We start from the raw sequence: 18,423 nt of genomic DNA, 5'->3' as shown, positions 1-18,423 counted from the left end.
CAAGGAGTCCGGAGGAGAGTTGCGTGTTGGTTGGAAGAGTCCCGGCAGAAGTATGTCCTTCCAGAGCTGCACCAGTTTACCTTCTTAAAGAAAACAATACATGCAGACAACTCTGCAGTGACACTGTCATGCAGAAATGGGAAGTAAATGCTGCAGAGTTTGTATTAATTATTCAGCAGCTTCTGTGCAAAGAAAGACAAAGGCAAAACTGGCGTAAAAGTAGAGGAGACCTCGGATACATTCCCTGCATGGACCAGGAAGGGCAAAGGCTGTGGTCCTCAAGCATCAGTAGCCTATGCATCATGTCTGGGAGATCCAGCCAGCACTCTTTGGTGCTTTGCAGGTGTGAATATCTACCACTTCTAGGCAGTCCTGGCAGCGCACAGCACAACACCAGTGGAATTTGCACTCGCATTTTGTCATTCTGCTGACGCGGGAGGTGTCGTAGCCTCTCCCGCAGCACATCACTTCACAGCTATCCATGCCGCGGGAGGTTTGATTACAAACCCGACCAGCTGTCCCGAGGGACCCTACAAAGGAAACGCAGGAGAGGTCAGGAGATGGATTTTAAGGAAGGACAGAAAGCGTATGAAAATAAGTACATGAGACATAATTTGCAGTGTATTTGATCCTTCAACATTACATCACCTGGGATTCAATATCAAGCCAGAAAAATGCCTATAATAAGGTAAAATTGCTCTCAAATTCTCAAATTTGTCCTGGAAATCAGCTTTGGAGATGAGAAGAAGTAAAATGGACCAAATACTTCAAGGCTGTGCTCGATTCCGTTAGTGTCATCGTGCTTTGCTTCATCTTTCTGTAGCACCTCTTTCCTCCCCAGCGAGCAGATTCCCTCCCCGAGGCAGCCGTGCAGCCCCCTCCTCCCCCTGTGTCCAGTCCCCCAGAGCTGTGTGAAATGGGGTGCCCCGGAGGAGCACCCCCGTGGTGCTCAGGAGTTCATGGGCTCTGCAGGGGAGCTCGGGGTGGGCAGGGAAGGGCTGGGAAAGAGGAGACCGCTAAATTTGGTAGCTGCAAGGGACACAATGGGCAGAGTAACCACGCCGCCGGTGGTTAAAGTCTTTGCAGAAGGGAGCGCGGAAGCACCCCAACCACTTGGCATCGCCACTGTGTTGTCCACCCACGGCCCCCATGTCCACCAGCTCAGGTGGCAGCTGCTCTGTGCCACCTCTCATCTCTGCGGGGTAAGCACCAAGGGCTCTTCTCCTCTTTCTTGATAGAGATTAGAAGAAACTAAATCACAGCCTGCTGTGGATGGAAGGAGGGGTAAGGAAGCATACCCCACCTCTTCACATTCCTAAAACCTCTCTGGAATGGCTGAAGTGCCTCTGCCCATCTCCATGTGGCACAAAATGGCTCTTTGAGGCATGTCTTAGCCCAAACAGTTACTGTACCATATAGGAGCTGCTGCTCGTCTAATACAAACTTATCTCAGGGTACACTTTAGGATCTATACCACAGCTGTTGACCGATTATTATTATCCATCTGAAAACTTATGAATACTCATTGCTTCACCTGATTTCTTATATATTGCTATTATAAATCAATTTCAGGTGTATCCATGAGATGAACATTGTTCTGACATTTTCCCTAGACCCTATTATAGCTCTATTCTTCTGTTCTTGGCCAAAATGGGATTCCTTAAATATTGACTGCCGTCACGAAAGTAACTGGAAACATTTTACAAAGTGTATTCACAGCTGTACAGCAAACATGAACAATTTACCTTCTTAAAGAAAAAAAATACACGTAGACATTAATTCAAATTTGCATGAGCTAGGATAACAAACCAATATTAATTAATAAAAATTAAGCTGTATTAGCCTGTAATTATTAAAACATCTAAGCTGCATAAATTCCAATTTCTTTTTTTTTTTCCCTATGGTGTGCATATAGTCGTACATATCACCACTGCTGTATTGAAGCACTTCACAACGTACAAGTGTTCTTGTTCCTCCATCCCCTACTGTCCCCAGCACCAGGGAGACTTCATGTCTGTTCAGGCCTGGGCCCAGACACTGAGGCAACAAGTGGCCTCAGGCACTTGAGTGAAGTCACCTTCTCAGACTGTGGTTTTTCATGGGACCAATACGTGATTTAGCCTCTTAGCCACGGTGGGGGATGTTTTGCTCTTTTTGCATCTAAGTCAGGACAGGCTTCAACTGCTGCCCCGGAGGAGTGTTTCTGTCCCTAGAAGGCATCTCAGCCTTCTCTCCCATAGCCTATATTCCGGTATTTCTTAAAATATTTAAATGTTCATTGGGTAGAAATATACACCTGGAAAGCTGCAATATCAAGTTCTGATCTGCTGTGGGCAGAGCAGAAGGGTGTTGTGTGGCCACCTACACCCCAGGCTCAGCAGATGCCCACAGCCGCCCTGGCTGCCTGCTGACGGCAGAGATGCCGGCCCCGGCTCAGAGGTCCTGAGCCTCAGAGGTGCTGCAGTGCCGACCAGGTGGAGACCTGCTGAGCCACCCGAGAGAGGAAAGGCAGAGGAAAGGAGAAGACTCTGAGCCAGAGACGGGTTCCTGCAGCCTGATCAATCCCATATCTCCTAGGGGTCTGAGCCTGCTCACGCCACTGCCCATGGACAAGCACTCCCTGTAGCATCCTTGGGGAAGCAGCTGAACAGCACTTTAAAGTAAGTCTCTGCTACTTGCAGAGCACCTCACACTGATGTAAAAACCAGTGACCTGTGCATCGGGCATGCCCTGCACCAGGAACCAGCGGCAGCTCCTGGTCTCCTGTCCCTGCAGCCAGTGATGGCACCTGAATCCCGTGCAGGGGTCCCGAGGAGGAGGAGGAGAGGTACTGCAAGCAATGACCTACACGGGCACACACCACCCCTAGCAAGCGCTCTGCCACACAGCTCTCCCTGCAAGGCCAGCTGCACCGGGGCAACCTGCACAATGGGCAAAGCAGTGATGCCAAAAGGCCTTTCCCAGATCCTTTTTCCAGGAATTGCTCCACACTGAGGGAGAGAAACTTCCAGTGGCCCCTGGTGCCCCTGATCTAGGCAGGGCTGAGGAGTCAAGAGGATGCAGAGCGTGATCTACCTGTGGTCCCATAGGAAGCCTGTGGCAGAAAGCAAACCAAAACCTGCTTCCCTGGCTACCGTGTTCTCCTCCATCCACAATGCTGTGCAAACAGCTGGGACATCTGAACGTAAATGCTGGTGCTTGTGTCAGCCCACAGCAATATCCATTGTATCCCAGACTGTGCAAAATACAATTCAATAACCACGTTTGTAGGGGCTTGTCCTGCCCTCTCTGCTCAGATGAAGAAAAAAGTACAAAGGCCAAACTTGTGACTTGTATGATTAATATGTCCTGTGTTAGGAATTTGGTGTGAATTCCTGCTTACCTCCCTTGCTCTGTGTGCTGCTCTACCCCGCTGACAGGGCCCAGCCCCAAAGTCCCGGAGTGCCTGGGCTGTGTAACACAGCACGCCTAGGTCAATAATCTCCAACAGCCATGGTTTGGGTTAGATTTCAAACCGCTTGGTGCTTTGCTTTCTACGTGCTTTCTGTGTTTGTGTGAAACGAGCTGGACACTCGATAGCCTTTGCTGTGCCACGGTTGCGTGGTGGCCGGCCAGGTGTCACTCTCCAGCGGAGGCAAAGCAAAGCCATCTCCACCTCCGCACGCCTCCTGACCGGGAGCAGAGCGGGGCCGTGCTGCGGGGCTCCTGGGGTGGAAGGAAGACCCCACGTCCCCCTCCACATGAGGCCAGGTGCAGGGCATTACGTTCAGCTGTGATGAGGTGCAGGAGCTGCCCCGGGAAGGTCTGACCACATTCCTCAGCCAAGGCACAGGTTAGTTTCCAACTCCAAAGTTCTCATTTCCAGATGTTTGGGGAAACCGCACAGCAGCGAAGGAGAACCTGAGCGGGATACGCCCGCTCGTTTCAATGGGAGTTTTGCCACTGACTTCAAAACCAAAATTATTTCATCCCCTAACAGCTAGTCAGAAGCTGGTATCATCTGATACTGCCCACAATACAACACCAGCATTTGCTATGCCACTAGAGAGGAGACTAAATTATCCACAGAACATGACGAAAGAGAAAACAGGCTCATATGAAGGCTTAGTTTCTGAGCAAAATCAATGTTTTTGAAAATTTCAAACAGAATTTTCAGCATCTCTGCGGCTTCTCTCGTGAGAAAGAAAACGAGCAATAACTGACAGCGAGCAGCCAGGCAAGTTACTGCACTCCTTGGCGAGCACTCACAGACCCAGGTGACGAAGACAACAGAAGACACTAAACAAAATATGGCAGAGTTTTCTGATCTTTGCGTGCTACCTGTAATGCACCTCCTCATCACTTAAGAGGCAGGAGTATGTTGTAACAAGTTTTCGTGCAACCTCTTTGTTTTTAGTTCAAGTTTTGGAATTGCCATGCCGACACACAACATTATACCTGCCAAAACATCCACAGCTTTTAATACCGCCAACTTCACGGCCTGTACATCAAACCCTTTCTTCTTGGTTTGCACAGGGCTTTTTTTAAGCAAACATATGGTAAGTTGAAAAATATTTTTTCCTATTCCTAAAGCACTAAAATGAATTTATTCCTTTATAACATGAGAATTCCCTGTCTATTTCTATTAATTAAAAATCTGGCTTCAAGCAATAAAATGTTCATTATTTGACTTTCACCTAAAAAAAAAAAAGCAATGAAATCCCCAACAACAATAAACTAGTTTCCACACAAGTGTTGTGGGGCGGGGGGGGCGGGGGGGGAGAAATATTCACGTAAAAGTAGCTCTGAAGCTACTTTTTGAACCAAGGAAGATTCACGTGGAACCTTTGTACAACACCCGAGCACAGCAGGGCTGGAGAGGACAGGCAGCGCACGCCGGAGGCAGCCTTGTCTGGAGGGGCTGGGATTTCCCAGGCCAGCAACGAAGAAACAGCAACAGGCTGATAAAAGCAGCTTATTCAGATTCAGTTTAGAGCAAACATGTGTCTTGCTCTAATTTCCATAACCACTGACAGCTGTCATAACCTCTCAGCTCCCAGAGGCTCTCGGGGCGATTGCGCTGTTCCCTTGCAGGCCGGTGCTTGGAGGAGAGCTGCCCTGATGGAAGTCATCGCAAGCTCCACCGTCAGTTTGCATGGGGCTGGGACTGCACCCAACACGTTTGCAATGTGTAAATTGGGAGATACGGGCCAAGAAGTTGCACAGGGACAGCCTGTATGCAGCTAACCTCAGTGAGAAGTTTTTGACATAGATCAGGATTGGTTTCCCTCCATGGGTTACATACCTCAAGTACTAACGCAGCTCACCCAACACCAATACTTCGCAGGCTATGCTTTAGCTTCACGTTTTTCTTTCACTCCGGACTTGGCCCCATTCATCTCAAAAATGCAGCAAATGGCTTATGTGGGGCAGCAAGGGAAATAAATTAACACAAAAATAATCCCGTGAAGGACCCCAAGCAGGTCACCCTGGGCATGTGGTTTGTCACCCAACGCGCAGCTCCATGGGGCTGCCTGTAGCACTGCACGTGCATTTCTGCAGTGCTTTCCACCAGGACACCAGGTGTGGAGGGTCCTCAAACACAGCTGCAGCACCCCGTCTGCCTGTTGGGGACTCAAGAGAGGGCCACCGCAATCCAGGTATGCAACCCACACCCTATGTGCAGGCAGAGGCAGCAACGCTGGCTCTGACGGTGCCCAAACCGGGGCCATGTGAGTGTCGGGAGAAACGTACAGATGACTTGAAGCACATGGATTTGCAGCAGGTCCTGGGGAACTGCTGCAACAGCTCAAGATCATCTACACGTAGACATGACCTGCCTCTGCTCCACCACCACCTCCACATGGCTGAAGCCTCGTTACTACCAGAACAGCTGTGAACAGTCAACACGCGCTCACCAACGCCATCCTGCCACTCACCCACCACCTCCGCCTTGGTATCCACACCTGGGGACGTAACCTCCCCACTCATATGCACCTCCTCAACACACATAGCTGAGCTCAGCTTGCTCTACACACTGGTGGGGGGCTTCACTCAAACACTGCCTAGAGTTTCTTGGTTGCGCTGTAAAACTAATTTTTAATAAATCTGCTCTAAAATGTTTTCTTTTGCAGGAAGATGTTGCACTGCTTTAGTAGTCTCTATTAACAACAATGATGCCCACGCTACAGCTGCTCATACGTTTATTCCTAAAGCAGTCTCTGCTTCTCCATCAGTACGTTCAGAACACGATAAACTTGCAACAGCTTTCAATCAACCTAGCCTGCATGCATGGTCAAATAGCAATCTTTTAAAACTTAAAATGCTTCTAACAGAAGCTTACAAGAAGACAAGCAAGAGGGTTTTTTAGAGCATTTCAGAGGTGAAGTTACCCATTCAGGATAAGATAGTACGTGCGACAGCAGGACCGCCAGTTGTGTAGCCGTCACTTTAGTTCCCTTCGCAGCTTTATAATTTCTATTAGGTCTCTCCCTGTGCAGTCCTGGGTATGCTTGCATTGGTTTTGGGAGCTGGAAATTTATGGTAATATAAGGGAAGACCATGCAAAATGTGGCAAAATTTGTAAGTTCACGACAAGATTTTCAAAAGCCCTCTGGGATGTCCTACCTCTGTTTCTATCAAATTATGAGTACAAAATTGTGAGTAAAATTATTTCAGCACGCATGTGAGCAGATTTAAGTGAATTCTGAACGCTTCTGAAAATGTTCCTTTGGTCCTGTTCTAAAAGTCATGAAATCTTAATGCTAGACAAGAGGTGGTCGGGTTATTATGTTCTCATGCTATTGACTTGCTATTAGTGATTTCCACATACTATATCTCTACCAAAAGCAATTACTCCTCTTTTCCTTCTAGCAAAAAGAAATAATAATACTACATTTTTCCCGTTGTAGGGGTGATCCATGTATATATGTCCAGCTGCCTCTCCCAGACAGACTGCCAGACCCAGTGGGGTATATTCAGTCCCAGCAGCCTCGGGTGGCTGCCCGCCTCCAGAGAGAAGAGCCAGCACTAAAAGGTCTGATGGCAGGTATGTGGTTTTTTGGGTAGGCCGCTGGTGATGCAACCCCTCAGCACCTTTAGTTTACTCGTTCATATGTGTTAGCACACCCAAGCCACAGAGGACACTGGCTTGGTCATTTTACATTTGTGAAGCTGTCTCCTGGTCAAGTCAGGATGCTTCATAAGATTTGCTCTCAGAACCCTTCATTCAGTCCCAATACTCACCAACCTCCAGATAATACTTTTTTTTTTTTTCCCTGAAGCACTAAATTGCTTGAATTCCCCAAAGAATGAAAGACAGAACTGTATTCAAGGACATACTAAAGAGCTGTGGTATTACATTTAGCTGACGCAGAGATGCTCCCCACCTATTTCCAAACGCAGACTTCCATAATCTCATTGCATTTCCAGTCATTTAACAGGGCTGACACTCTAGACAGCTCAACAGGGCAAACCGAAGGTAATAAAGAAATAACACTGCTGAAATCACCTCTCTCAAAGCCAGATCAGTTTTTGTTCATCTGATTCTTTCTTTGCTTCACGCAAGCAGCAGAGCATCCCGCATCCCGTTAGAGGTTTACTGCAGCTTGCCAAAAATGTGCTCTTCCAAACAGCCACATTCTCTGAATTCTGGGCAGCAGAAAACCACCGCCTCATCCGCAGCCTTATCTTGAGCTGAGCCAAAGCACATGTCAGACTCTGCCATCTCTGGGCAGGCTTGACAGCGTCAGGCAAGCACGCACAATATACTGCACTGAAAAATGCCCACTGTCCTCCACGGAAACAAGACTGACAGACGAGATTAGGCTTAGTACAAAGAGATTATTAAACAGCTTTTTGATGTAGAAGTGAGTCGCGTACGGGCTCTTTTTTGGGGGAAAGAAATCACAGATTTTACAATGAACAAGGCAGCTTCAAGAAATAAAGTTTTGAATAAACCTAGTCTGCAAAGTCAGTCTCTGCACAATGCCACAATATGCCCATTTATTCACTTGGAGTAAAATATTACACTTTATAGTATCAGTCACTATTCAAGGAACAATATGCACTTGTGCAGGTCATAAGCATCACCTGCAAAAGCCATACATAACATTTAAAATTACCTTGACTACTCAACTAACCAGAAACACTATACAATATAAGCATACTGGATGAAATTCTGGGTTCACTGAAGTCAATAGTACATGACCAGGATTTCACATATTGTTCTTATTTAAGCACAGTTGTTTTGCAATGCTTATTCCAAGTAAACTTGGATTGTAAATATGCAGCAGTGCCAAAAAGAGTTGAGCTGCATTGCTATCCAGATTCTTACGGATATGTCATACTGGGTGCAATCTGGTACGTTATACAACCTATTAATTAGTTCCACAACATCTTTCACATGTTACTCAGTCTGGCCCTCTTTTCCAAATTTCTGTTTTTCTAGTTGCTAGTTTTTAATTGCCACATCAGGAAATACTGTACACGGGTCAAGAACCATTAGCAGGATTCCTCTTGCCTGGCAATGCCTTGAATCCTGTAACACTGTTAACCGTGTTGCTATTGAAATCTCTGAAAGCAGAAAAATTCAGTATTAACAGCAGCCCTGAAACTTTACCTCTTCCCACTGGGGCTGGCACAACTCTGCAGAAAATATGATGGTTATCACTGACGGCGCCAACACTGTCTCGCAAAGAGGAGTAAACAACTGTGTCACTCGATGCAGTGTGCTGTGCCCCACCGACCTCTATTCTTTCACCCACCTGCACGTCCTCCAGCTGCCTTGCACCACGTTACAGACAGCTGCATTGACTGGCGCAGGCACGGTTTGCACCAAGCTGCCGTACCTCATACATTACTGATGGGGAGGGGTGTGTCTACAACTAGGGGGTCCACGGTCCACAGTGAGCTGTGGGGAATGTGCAGATAAAGGAGGACGCTGGTCTCTTGGGAGTCTGCAGCAGTAGCTTAACAATATGGAAGAGAAGCAATGCGACAGGAGGTGCTATCATAGGGACATCACGGGTCTTGGGGCCGCTGTAGTTACATCTGTCAGCTGTGGAGTGAGCTGTGTGTATGTGGCAGTGTACAGTATGGACCTGCCTCCAGACCGAAACTCAAACTTGTCCTAAAAGCAGCTTTTGCCTTGCAGAGTCTCCAGGGCTCCATAACATCTGGAAGAAACTGCTGAATTATTTTAGAACGTCTAGGGACATCAAGGAACTATTGTTCTTGTACAGAGCTGTCCTTCCAAAACATCTTCCTGCCTGTTTCCTGCTGTTTTACATGCATGGATTTTTATATATATATATATGTATATATATGCACACACTCAATAAAAATGACGACTTTTGACCTTCAAAGTACAAATGTCTCAAATAAAACCATTCATGTGTAATGATAGAGGCTTACCTACATCCCTGTCCCTGATACAGTAGTCTGGAGAGCTTTCAAAGTATACCAGGTCATTCTTAGTTGGCTTCTTAAATCTCTTATTAGCCACAGTGAAACCCGTGCCATCTTGATTCATGACCACCTGAATCGCTCCATTGTATTTCTTCCACAGATAATCTCCTGTTTTCCTAAAGTCTGCCATGGCCAGCCAACAGGTCCTTAGAGTGCATGATCCACTCACACCGTGACATTTGCACTCCTGTTTCAAAAACCGCTTCACGGCCTGTTTAGAAACGCAGTAAAATATACACAGGTAAAACAAACTGTAATTTATGCTTCTCAGCCCTTTTCCAGTCATCCTGCAATGCCAGGCTCGCAATGGGTCTCCAAATCACGGTCTGCAGTGACACCCACTGGTAGCATCAAGTCATCCCCACATGGTTGGTCTGCTCTGGTTGCTTGACTCAACCGTACACACGATCCTCTGGCTGGTGGGCTTACCTTCCCTGCTCCTGCCAGTCATCCCAAGGATCGAGATGGTCCATAACGCTAGGACACAAACTGGACAGTAGGAAACGATCTGGGAAATGGACAGGATGACTCAGCCCCTTGGCACGCAAAGTACCCCGTTTCGCCATCGTTCCAGCATCGCCGTGCTGATCTTCTCTAGCTCACCTTCATGAAGTTGCCCTTTGCCCCGAATACTGTTTCAAATATTGCCTAGAAATTCACAGGCATTTCATTTTAAATTGATTTTGCAGAGACTGTGCAAAGCATCGTACCTGGGCTACGCATCAGATCTATGCAAAATTTTAAAATACGGTATTTTTAAAACATTTATAAACCATTTAACAAACATTTTAGAATAAGACCTTCATCACCTTGCACTGGAGAGACCATCTTCATCATTAATTTAATGTCTGGATAGCATTAAAGCCATTTCAGCTTCATCTCAGACATTTAAGCTATCTGTATGATGTTGGAGAACAACAGATGTGTTCATATACAATAAATAATTAATTCCTAATTCTGAAGATACGGATATTTGATCTATAAACATTATGCTTTAAGGATTCATGAAATATGAACATTTTAGAGTTTGTGCAAGAGGAACAGCATCACGGAAGGAAGGTAAGAGAGAGGAAAGCTCCATGACTAGGAGTGAGACTGATGCACAGTAGGGCGCATTTTTCAGTCAAGCAATTTTAGTAATAAAGTGACAATGTATTGTAAAACCAAAGTACTTCTCATTTTCTTTCTTTCCAACTTGGAAAAGATTTGACTACTTCAAAGAAGTCACTGACATTCCCACGGCCCCACTTCCTTGCCAATGGTACTATTGCAAAACTGGGATTCTGCTCAGAAAGGGATTTAAGCGGATGCTTGCTTTTAATTATCTGAGTAGAAAAAAATTAAACTACTTGTATGTTTGAAACAACTTGCTGGACTGAGGCGTGGAATAGCAGAAGCAGCGCACAGGGATGCAGGACATTTTTGGGTTTTTTGCAGTGATGTTCCTATGCTGATACGCAGCGTATTATTTTGTATGATTCATATGGGATTATTATAAACATTTATTCAATGTATCTTATAAATTAGTAAAATCTTAATAGTCTAGTTTTAAAAGAAACCTATCAACACAGGCTTCCCCTTTTGGGGGTGATAAAAAGCCAAGGGCACAGCTGGTCTTACCCAGAGCCAAATGTCAGGCTTGTGGGTGGGCTGAGGTAGTGAGGTCCCTGCAGAACTAAACCTACACTATTGCACTGTGGGTACAAAACAGCATCCTGTTCTATAAAGCAGCTCCTAAAGCATATGAGAATGTGTTGATTATTTTTAAACAAATACATTTATTAAAGTATCTTTATCTTTTTTCTAAAAAAAAAAAAAACCAAACCAACAACAACAAACTACCTGCTTACCAATACTGTCTTATTATTTGGCATATATGGTTTTTTAAACTTACTAAGATACTCAACTATTTCAGAAAGTACTTCCCAGCATGGAGCTAATTCACTCCTATAGTATCTTTGCTTGTGTTATAGACTGAAGTCTCTTTTGGACGGTAACATAAATACAGCCATAGTATTGCATATGCATATCACTGATCTGAATAGCCTCATCTGCCTATATTACATATTAATTACACCTGCTAGTGATAAACAGATGGAGGAAAGATGTTGAAGGGGAAATATTTATCAGAAAAATAATCTACTTGCAGCACAATTCATTAGATTCATTAAAACTGGATCTTTTCTTCTAATAAGGGCTAGTTAATACAGACCAATTTTACAGTTTATAAAGGGAACTTTTTAATACAAAAAGATCAGAATATGAACAATTTACTTCCTGCTGAATATACGTTAAGGAAAACCAAAGACAAGAAACAAGAAGTCTCTATGAATCATTTTAGAAGCGCTTGTTCTAATACTATAAAATATTTTTTCTGTATTATTTCAGATGTCATGGATGCAGAAAATTTTGTGTATGTTTTGAATAATGAAACAGTGTATTCCAGTTTCATACACTATTCTTACTATTTATAGCTACCACCACAAAATGTTAGTGCGTGTATTCCTCAGCACTTGCACCAGCAGCGGGCAATACGCCTGACTCCTCTACTCACCCACAAAAAAAAAGTAAAGACACTTTCTGCTGAAATTCGGTAATGGTATTTGCATACAATGTTTAGAAAAGGGGGTTTTTTAGAGCAAAGCATGTCCCAAGGCCATCGCCTTTTGGAGGGACATGTACTTCGGATTTATTTTCTTAAAAAGTGAAGTAATTGTATTTTATCTCTGCTCATTTTGTGTTTAGGTTTACTGTATACATACAGGAAGGGACAAGATTTTTTTTTTCTCCAATGCTATTTTGAATTTCCTCTTTAATATCTTCAGTGTAGTCTTCAGCCTCCCTTAGAAATTTCTAGTCTATATTAACCGAAAGTAAAACTCCTCCATATATAAGGATTAGGCTTCAAACACCTCCATCCAAAATGATCCTGCAACGACTTGGGCTCAGGCTTGACTTCCCACACAAGGAGCCACTGAACCACCTCAGAGCGGAGCACTGTCAAGCAGTTGCACTCGTTCTGTTTGGAGATCTCTGCCACACTGAACCTCCAAGGGAGACAGAAATAGCATCTCAGGCTCCCACTCACCCCATTCTTCTCCCTAACTGCTGAGACCAGTCAGCAAGGGCCAACCGTTACCTGCCCCAGACCCGTGAGAGCTCGCTGAGAGCATCCCCAGGCATCTGTTGGATGGACACCCACCTTCCTTCCAGCTCTGTTGTTGTGAAGGTTCATCAGTGCTCTTGCGTCTTTTCCTTTCCGTTCTTTGGCATCTACAAAGGCTCTAGCAAATTTGATGCCGTAGTCGATGTTGTCGCTGCAGCCACCCCAGTCAAAATGGCCCTTGCTGTCCTTGGCAGAGCCTTTCTTCTTGGGATCGCAGGAGCAGGATTTCAGCTCCCCTTGGCTACATGCCCTGGTGATGGCAAAAACAACCCCAGCGGAGGAGATGGCATGTACAAAAGCAGATTCCCGACTACCTGAAAGAAAAAAAGTCACTTTAAAAGGCATGGGGGTAGTTAGTTTGAGTGGCTATCCTAACTCCAGCCAGTTAGCATGGACCTTTTTTGCTGAGCGAAAGATAAAACTGGGCTGAAATCACACATTCCCTGGAGCCAGAATTAGTCATGGCTTAAACTTGGACCCCTCCCTGGTAAAAGCTCATCAATATAGTGTTAGAGTTGGAAAACATTAAACGTGTGCTTCTGATATTGATTAATATACTTTCACGGATCAGTTGTTCTGTACAGATACGTGAATAGGACAGCTGGTATTTCTACCGTGTTTCATCAATTTAGGAAAATATATTAAGTGCTACCTCAGAGATAAGTTTAAGAAATTATTAAATAGGGACACTGGAACAACATGTACATTGCAAAATACTGCAAATAGCTCTAGAAACTAGCTTTTCCTCTTCTGAAGCACTCGGAATAAACTTTCCTGCTTAAAAGGCAGTAGGGAGAAATCTTGGGTGTTATTTTCTGAAAATAAGTTAAATTTAGGTTTTCTGCCTAGAACCAAGCCCGGTAACAGTAATTCACACAAATAAGTTCCATTAAATCAATGGCACTGCTTGTGTCATGCTTCAGGCAGGATTTGGCCTGGCAGCTGTGACTTCTACACGCCAGCTGTGCAGGCAGTTTTCCCTTCTCCTAACAGAGATACTGTATTATACCAAAGATTCTCCGCATTTCTAGACTATGCCTACTCTTAAGCTATCAGCTATGTATTTCAATGCAGTAATTGCTTAAGTTTATTTTAAGAGGTAGTAATTTACAATCCAGAGCTGTCATACATTGGCACAACTCTATTTATGTTAATGGCATATTTAAATATTTTTAAAGTTTTTATCATGGAAAGAGTGAGAAGTAGATTTTTGTGCAGTATCTAAGGCCACTAGCAGTGAGAGAGACCCATTCAGAGGACTTGTAAGCCTTAAGTAATGTTAGCACAGTAAAGTAGGACCCTAAAGAGAGAATGTTATCTGTGATTTTATTGTAGGGGCAGCGTTACACCATATAACTTATTATTTGGGGTTTATATTCCAGTAGCATCTAGATGTTTCAAATAGAAATGGGCCCTAGACTTCCATATGCTGCGCAAACCTTTGGCAAATGGCAACTAAAAGCTTGCAAAAGGACCAGGCAAACCCTGCCTTCCCTGCACTGCCTTCAAAATCAGGTGGGAGATATTGTGGCTTGTTGCAAATCATGCTCTTTTGAAGGCTGATTTCTGAGAAAATGTATTCAGAAACAGCAAAACTTTTTACAGCGTTAATTATGAAGAAACACTTGATGTCGTTGGAAGAGAAATGTTTCATTTGAGTTTATTAAACCAATCAAAAACACTTCATTTCCAATTAGAGCAATATCAAGCTACATTTCCCATCGCAATCACTGCCAGATCAGGCTCAGTGTAGAGCTCAGAAGCCTGATGCCTTCATTCCCTCCCATGAGCCAACAGTGAAAACTTCACTTTTGGAAAAACTGCATTTTTACTTTTTTTATGAAATAGCCTCATCAGAATCAGGCCATGTTCTGCCAGACGTGTTTTCCTGAATGTCAGACAAACCTCATCGAAAACTTCAGCTGATGGGTGACGTTACTGGTTACTCACAAGTAATTGCTAAGGGAACATGAAGATGGTTACAGGAATGAACCGCTTACCAGCAGCAGAGCCTGGCTCCTAATGATGCTCTGAGGATGAAATCCCACTGCTCAGGGCAGCGTGCCCAGTGTCTCCCATCCTCCCCATCCCCACCACTGGACAACGGCGCTGGGGTACTTTCCTCTTCCTCTCCTCCTCCTCTCCTTGCAGATGCCCCACTGTTCACAGCCTGGAGAGGCTGTCTCGAATGGTACCCGGAACATCCCCGGGGACACAAGTGTCCGGGCAGGGCCAGCCCCACCAGCTGTGCACCTCGGCTGTGCGCCCAGGTGTGGCATTTGGTGAAAAGAGCTGCAGTTTAGAGGAATCTCAGCCCATTTATCATTTGGATAGGGACATCCTGGCATGGTAACAGAGCTCAGCCATTTCTTTGAGTCAAAAGGACCATATAAGCTGTCTGAACGCTCACTAGATGCCTTAGTCCAACATTTAGATGGCAACAACACCCTGCTTAACTGTCCTCTGCCCAGGGTGGGAAGCACATTGCAGCCCTCAGCTGCTCAGGGTCTGCTCAAGCCTGGCTCACCCCTATCTCTCGCCCGGAGCCTGATCTGAGACCGGCTGTCGCACCTTCCACAGAGGTCGGAGGGCCTGGAGGGCAGCGCTGCCCGGCACGGGCGTAGACCCCACAGCTCGCCCCACACCTTGCAGATGGTGGGACTGCACCCTGCTGCTGTGCTATCCTGGAGAAAATGTCCAGAGGAACCGGCCTGCAGAAGGGGCTGTCATCTGCCATCCCAACGTGCTGGGGTCCTGTTCGGTCACCGGCTGCCCCTTTCAGCCTCCCCAGAGTACCGGCGTCCCTAGGTGGGGTGGGGTGGGCTGTGCTGGAAAGCCCTCTGCCCAACTGCTGCATTCTGGCGTCTTGGTATCTCTGTAGACCTTAAGTTGTGATTTTGGGGTCCATTATGCAGCGAAAAAACGAAAAGTTGGGAACTGCAGGGCCAGCCCCTAATACGCCCGCACCCCCTTCCTAAACCTTGCCCATGTCTTTCTGCTGTGATGCAGGTTTTTAAGCAAAGCAGCACTTCTCGTTATCACATGTGCTGTCCTGCTGACTGTGAGGCCCTAGGATAATTCTGCGTTTCCCCTTCCCTTCCTCTGAAATGTAAAACGAAGCTTCACCCTTGCTAGGAGCAGGGGGAGCAGGAGGAGGGCCGCCGCCCGCCGTTGCTCTCCGGTGTCACCGCCGGCTGCCCCGGCGCTGACCGTCCCCGAAACCCCTTCAGCCCTTACGCCGCCCCTGTACAACCCCTCGCACCCGCAGCCCGAAGGCGCCGGGGGGGCGGGTCCGCGGCAGGAGCTGCGCGGGGGCGCGGAGGCTGCGCGCCCCGCCGCGCGCCCCGCCCGAGCCCCCGGGAAGGCCCCTCCCACGCCGCGCCGCGCCCCGCCACGCCCCGCGGGACTCACTGCGCAGCAGGACGCGGCCGAGGAGGCGCTGCCCCCGCTCCAGGGCGTTGCAGTCCCAGCGGTGCCGGCGGAACTGGTGCTGGCACTCGGCCGTCCAGGCGGCCACGCCGCGGCCGATGGAGAGCATCGCCTCGGGGTGCCGCCGGCACAGCTGCCGCTGCCGGCTCACCAGGCCCGGCACGTTGTCGCACATCACCCGCGACGAGCCCACGGCCCCCATGTACCTGCGGGAGGGAAGGGGCAGGGCAGCGCCGGGGGCCCGCCGCCAGCCCCGGGCACCGGCTCCGGGGGAAGAGGGTCCTCAGCGCCCGGCCTGCGGGCAGGAGCCTTCCTCTGGCGGGTCGGGAGCTGCAGCTGCCTCTGCCTTTTTGGAGGAAAGCCTTTAAAATTAGTCTCCGATGCTGCGCTTTTGAGTAACGTGAAACAGTTAGGAGAACCCCAAGCCCCGCTATTACAGCTCCGTGCAGTACTTGAAAGAAAAAAAAAAAAAAGCCTTGACAAAAATTAAATTACATCATCATCTGTATCCAGATGGTCTCTATTAGTCCCGAAATGTTTCGAAAGGTACCTTTTATAGAGCCCAAACTACTATAGGTGTCTTTTGAAGGCATCAAGCGGAAGAGAATGTCCTTTTCTTGTATTTTCATTACTTCATACCACCATAAAATCGTTAAAGCCGTGGCTTCCAAAAAAATATATATTTAAGTGGCAGTTAAAAGACACCATGACAAAAAGCCATCGCAATAAATAACGTTTATACAGCTATGGACACAGATAGTCGTTTTATTGAAATACGCTCGGTCTGATAAATCAGGCTTTGATCCCGCGTCAGCCAGTGTCACGGTTAAATGTGTTCCCCGGGTTTGCAAGAAGCGGTCTAACTCCTCTTCTACCCCAAGACTTTTCAGTCCGGGCTTGGCTGGGGTCCCCAGCCTGAGGGGCAGGTTTCTGTTTCCATTCTAACCCGCTACACGGAGCCGTGTTCTGCAGCTCCCCTAGACGCCCCGCACTGAGCTCAGGTACCGCTGCTGGAGTGGGGTCCTGCGCTGCCCGCAGGGCTTTCCGCCCTTTGCACTTGCAGTGCGCAGTTCAGCGAGGAGAAACTCTGAAGGAGGGAGCGGACGGGGAGGGCGAGGAAGAAGGAAAAAAAATTAATAATATTTAAAAAATCCCTGCTGCAGCCAATTCCCAGAGCCGCCGGGGCGCGGAGGGCTGGCTGCCAGCAGCAGCGCTTCATCCGCGCACCTCGGGCGTGTTCCCGGCAAGCCTGCCCTCCTCCCACTCCCGCCGGCGGCCCCGCTGCGCCGGGGCAGCGGCCAGGACCGGCAGCGCCGGCCGGGAGGTGCCCCGCTGCCCCCGCCGGGCCGGGCCGGGCCGGGTCCCCCCGCGCCCCCAGCCCCGCTCAGCCCTGCTCCGTGCTCAGCCAAGGAGGAGGCCGGGGAGCCGGGACGGGGCGGGGAAGGAGATGCCGAGCCCCTCTAATCCCGCTTGCTTCAAGGCCGGGCTTTCTGGACCGGAGCAGCTGGCAGCAGCGAGCTCCGCTTGTGCGAGCCTGCGAGGGAGAGGCTTCCCCCCCTCCCTAATTTACAATTAATCCAACCCCACCTTCCCCAAGAGCAAATAAAAATTCCTGGAATTGCACAACTTACCACCATGAGGAGGCGACTGGTGGGGTCGCCCAGACCAAGACCAGGGGAAGAGACCACCAGATCCCAGAGAGAAAGGTCATGTTAGAAACGCTTCGGTCCACATCAGGTCAGTCGCGGGGCGCAGAAGAAATCCCATGGAGCAACAATGACCGGCAGGAGCAAACGCACCTTGAGGGCTTCTTTCTTCCGTGGGTCAAGCCCCTCCGCGTCCCCACGCGCGGCCGCAGGGTTTATTGATCCCCTCCCGGGGTACGGGGGGTGCCGATCGGTGCATCGCTCCGGATTCCTCTCGATTCGCCCCGCAACAAATCCGTCAGGACAAGGAGCTCAGCCCCGCTCCCATCCTTCATCTTCGGCCTGATCCAGCTCTTCCCTGCAGTCACGGCAAAACTGAGGGGCTGGTGTGGGCTGCTCACAGACTGGGTGGGTTCTGCTTTGGCTTGGTGCTTTTTTTTTTTTTTTCCTCTGAAACTCTGATGGATGAAATGATGTCAAGAGACACTGGGGGAAGAGGAGGAGGTAACACCTCTGATTAGGCAAGGGATCCCGAGGAGCCAGTCGCTTTCCAATAACCCTACAAGCAGACAGTTCAAACACGCCAGCAGATGCTACGCGACCTGCTGCGGAGCCTCCAGCGGCGACCACCCCGACTACGAACAGCCGGCAGCACTTGGCACCTCTCGGGGCTCGACACGCCGCCGCCCTGTCACTCCGTATGCGCGCCCGCCACCACCGAGCACTGAACGAAAC

At 47.9% G+C, this 18,423-nt stretch overlaps 1 protein-coding gene across 1 annotated transcript; it reads right to left on the bottom strand.

Moving 5' to 3' along the window:
• Positions 1-300: 300 nt before the first annotated feature.
• Positions 301-17,798, bottom strand: WNT2 (Wnt family member 2). The gene is made up of 5 exons (XM_059816292.1): positions 17,674-17,798; positions 16,025-16,248; positions 12,650-12,927; positions 9,394-9,658; positions 301-530 (listed from the first exon to the last, which is right to left on the bottom strand). Exons 1-5 carry the CDS (start codon positions 17,751-17,753, stop codon positions 301-303), a joined length of 1,077 nt encoding a protein of 358 aa, XP_059672275.1. The 5' UTR covers positions 17,754-17,798.
• Between the last annotated feature and the right edge of the window lie 625 nt (positions 17,799-18,423).

Source organism: Gavia stellata, chromosome 4, assembly GCF_030936135.1.
Source record: "Gavia stellata isolate bGavSte3 chromosome 4, bGavSte3.hap2, whole genome shotgun sequence".
NCBI classification, from domain to species: Eukaryota; Metazoa; Chordata; class Aves; order Gaviiformes; family Gaviidae; genus Gavia; species Gavia stellata.
Note: the sequence above shows the minus strand (reverse complement) of the source record. Positions and strands in the feature narration are given on the sequence as shown.

Excerpts from the sequence above, each read along its gene's own strand:
- WNT2 (XM_059816292.1), bottom strand. The coding sequence starts at position 17,753 with ATGACCTTTCTCTCTGGGATCTGGTGGTCTCTTCCCCTGGTCTTGGTC. Across the intron at positions 12,928-16,024 it reads CGGCCGCGTCCTGCTGCGCA|GTAGTCGGGAATCTGCTTTT; the intron begins GTGAGTCCCGCG and ends TTTTTCTTTCAG. Across the intron at positions 531-9,393 it reads TATCAGGGACAGGGATGTAG|GGTCCCTCGGGACAGCTGGT; the intron begins GTAAGCCTCTAT and ends TTTCCTTTGTAG.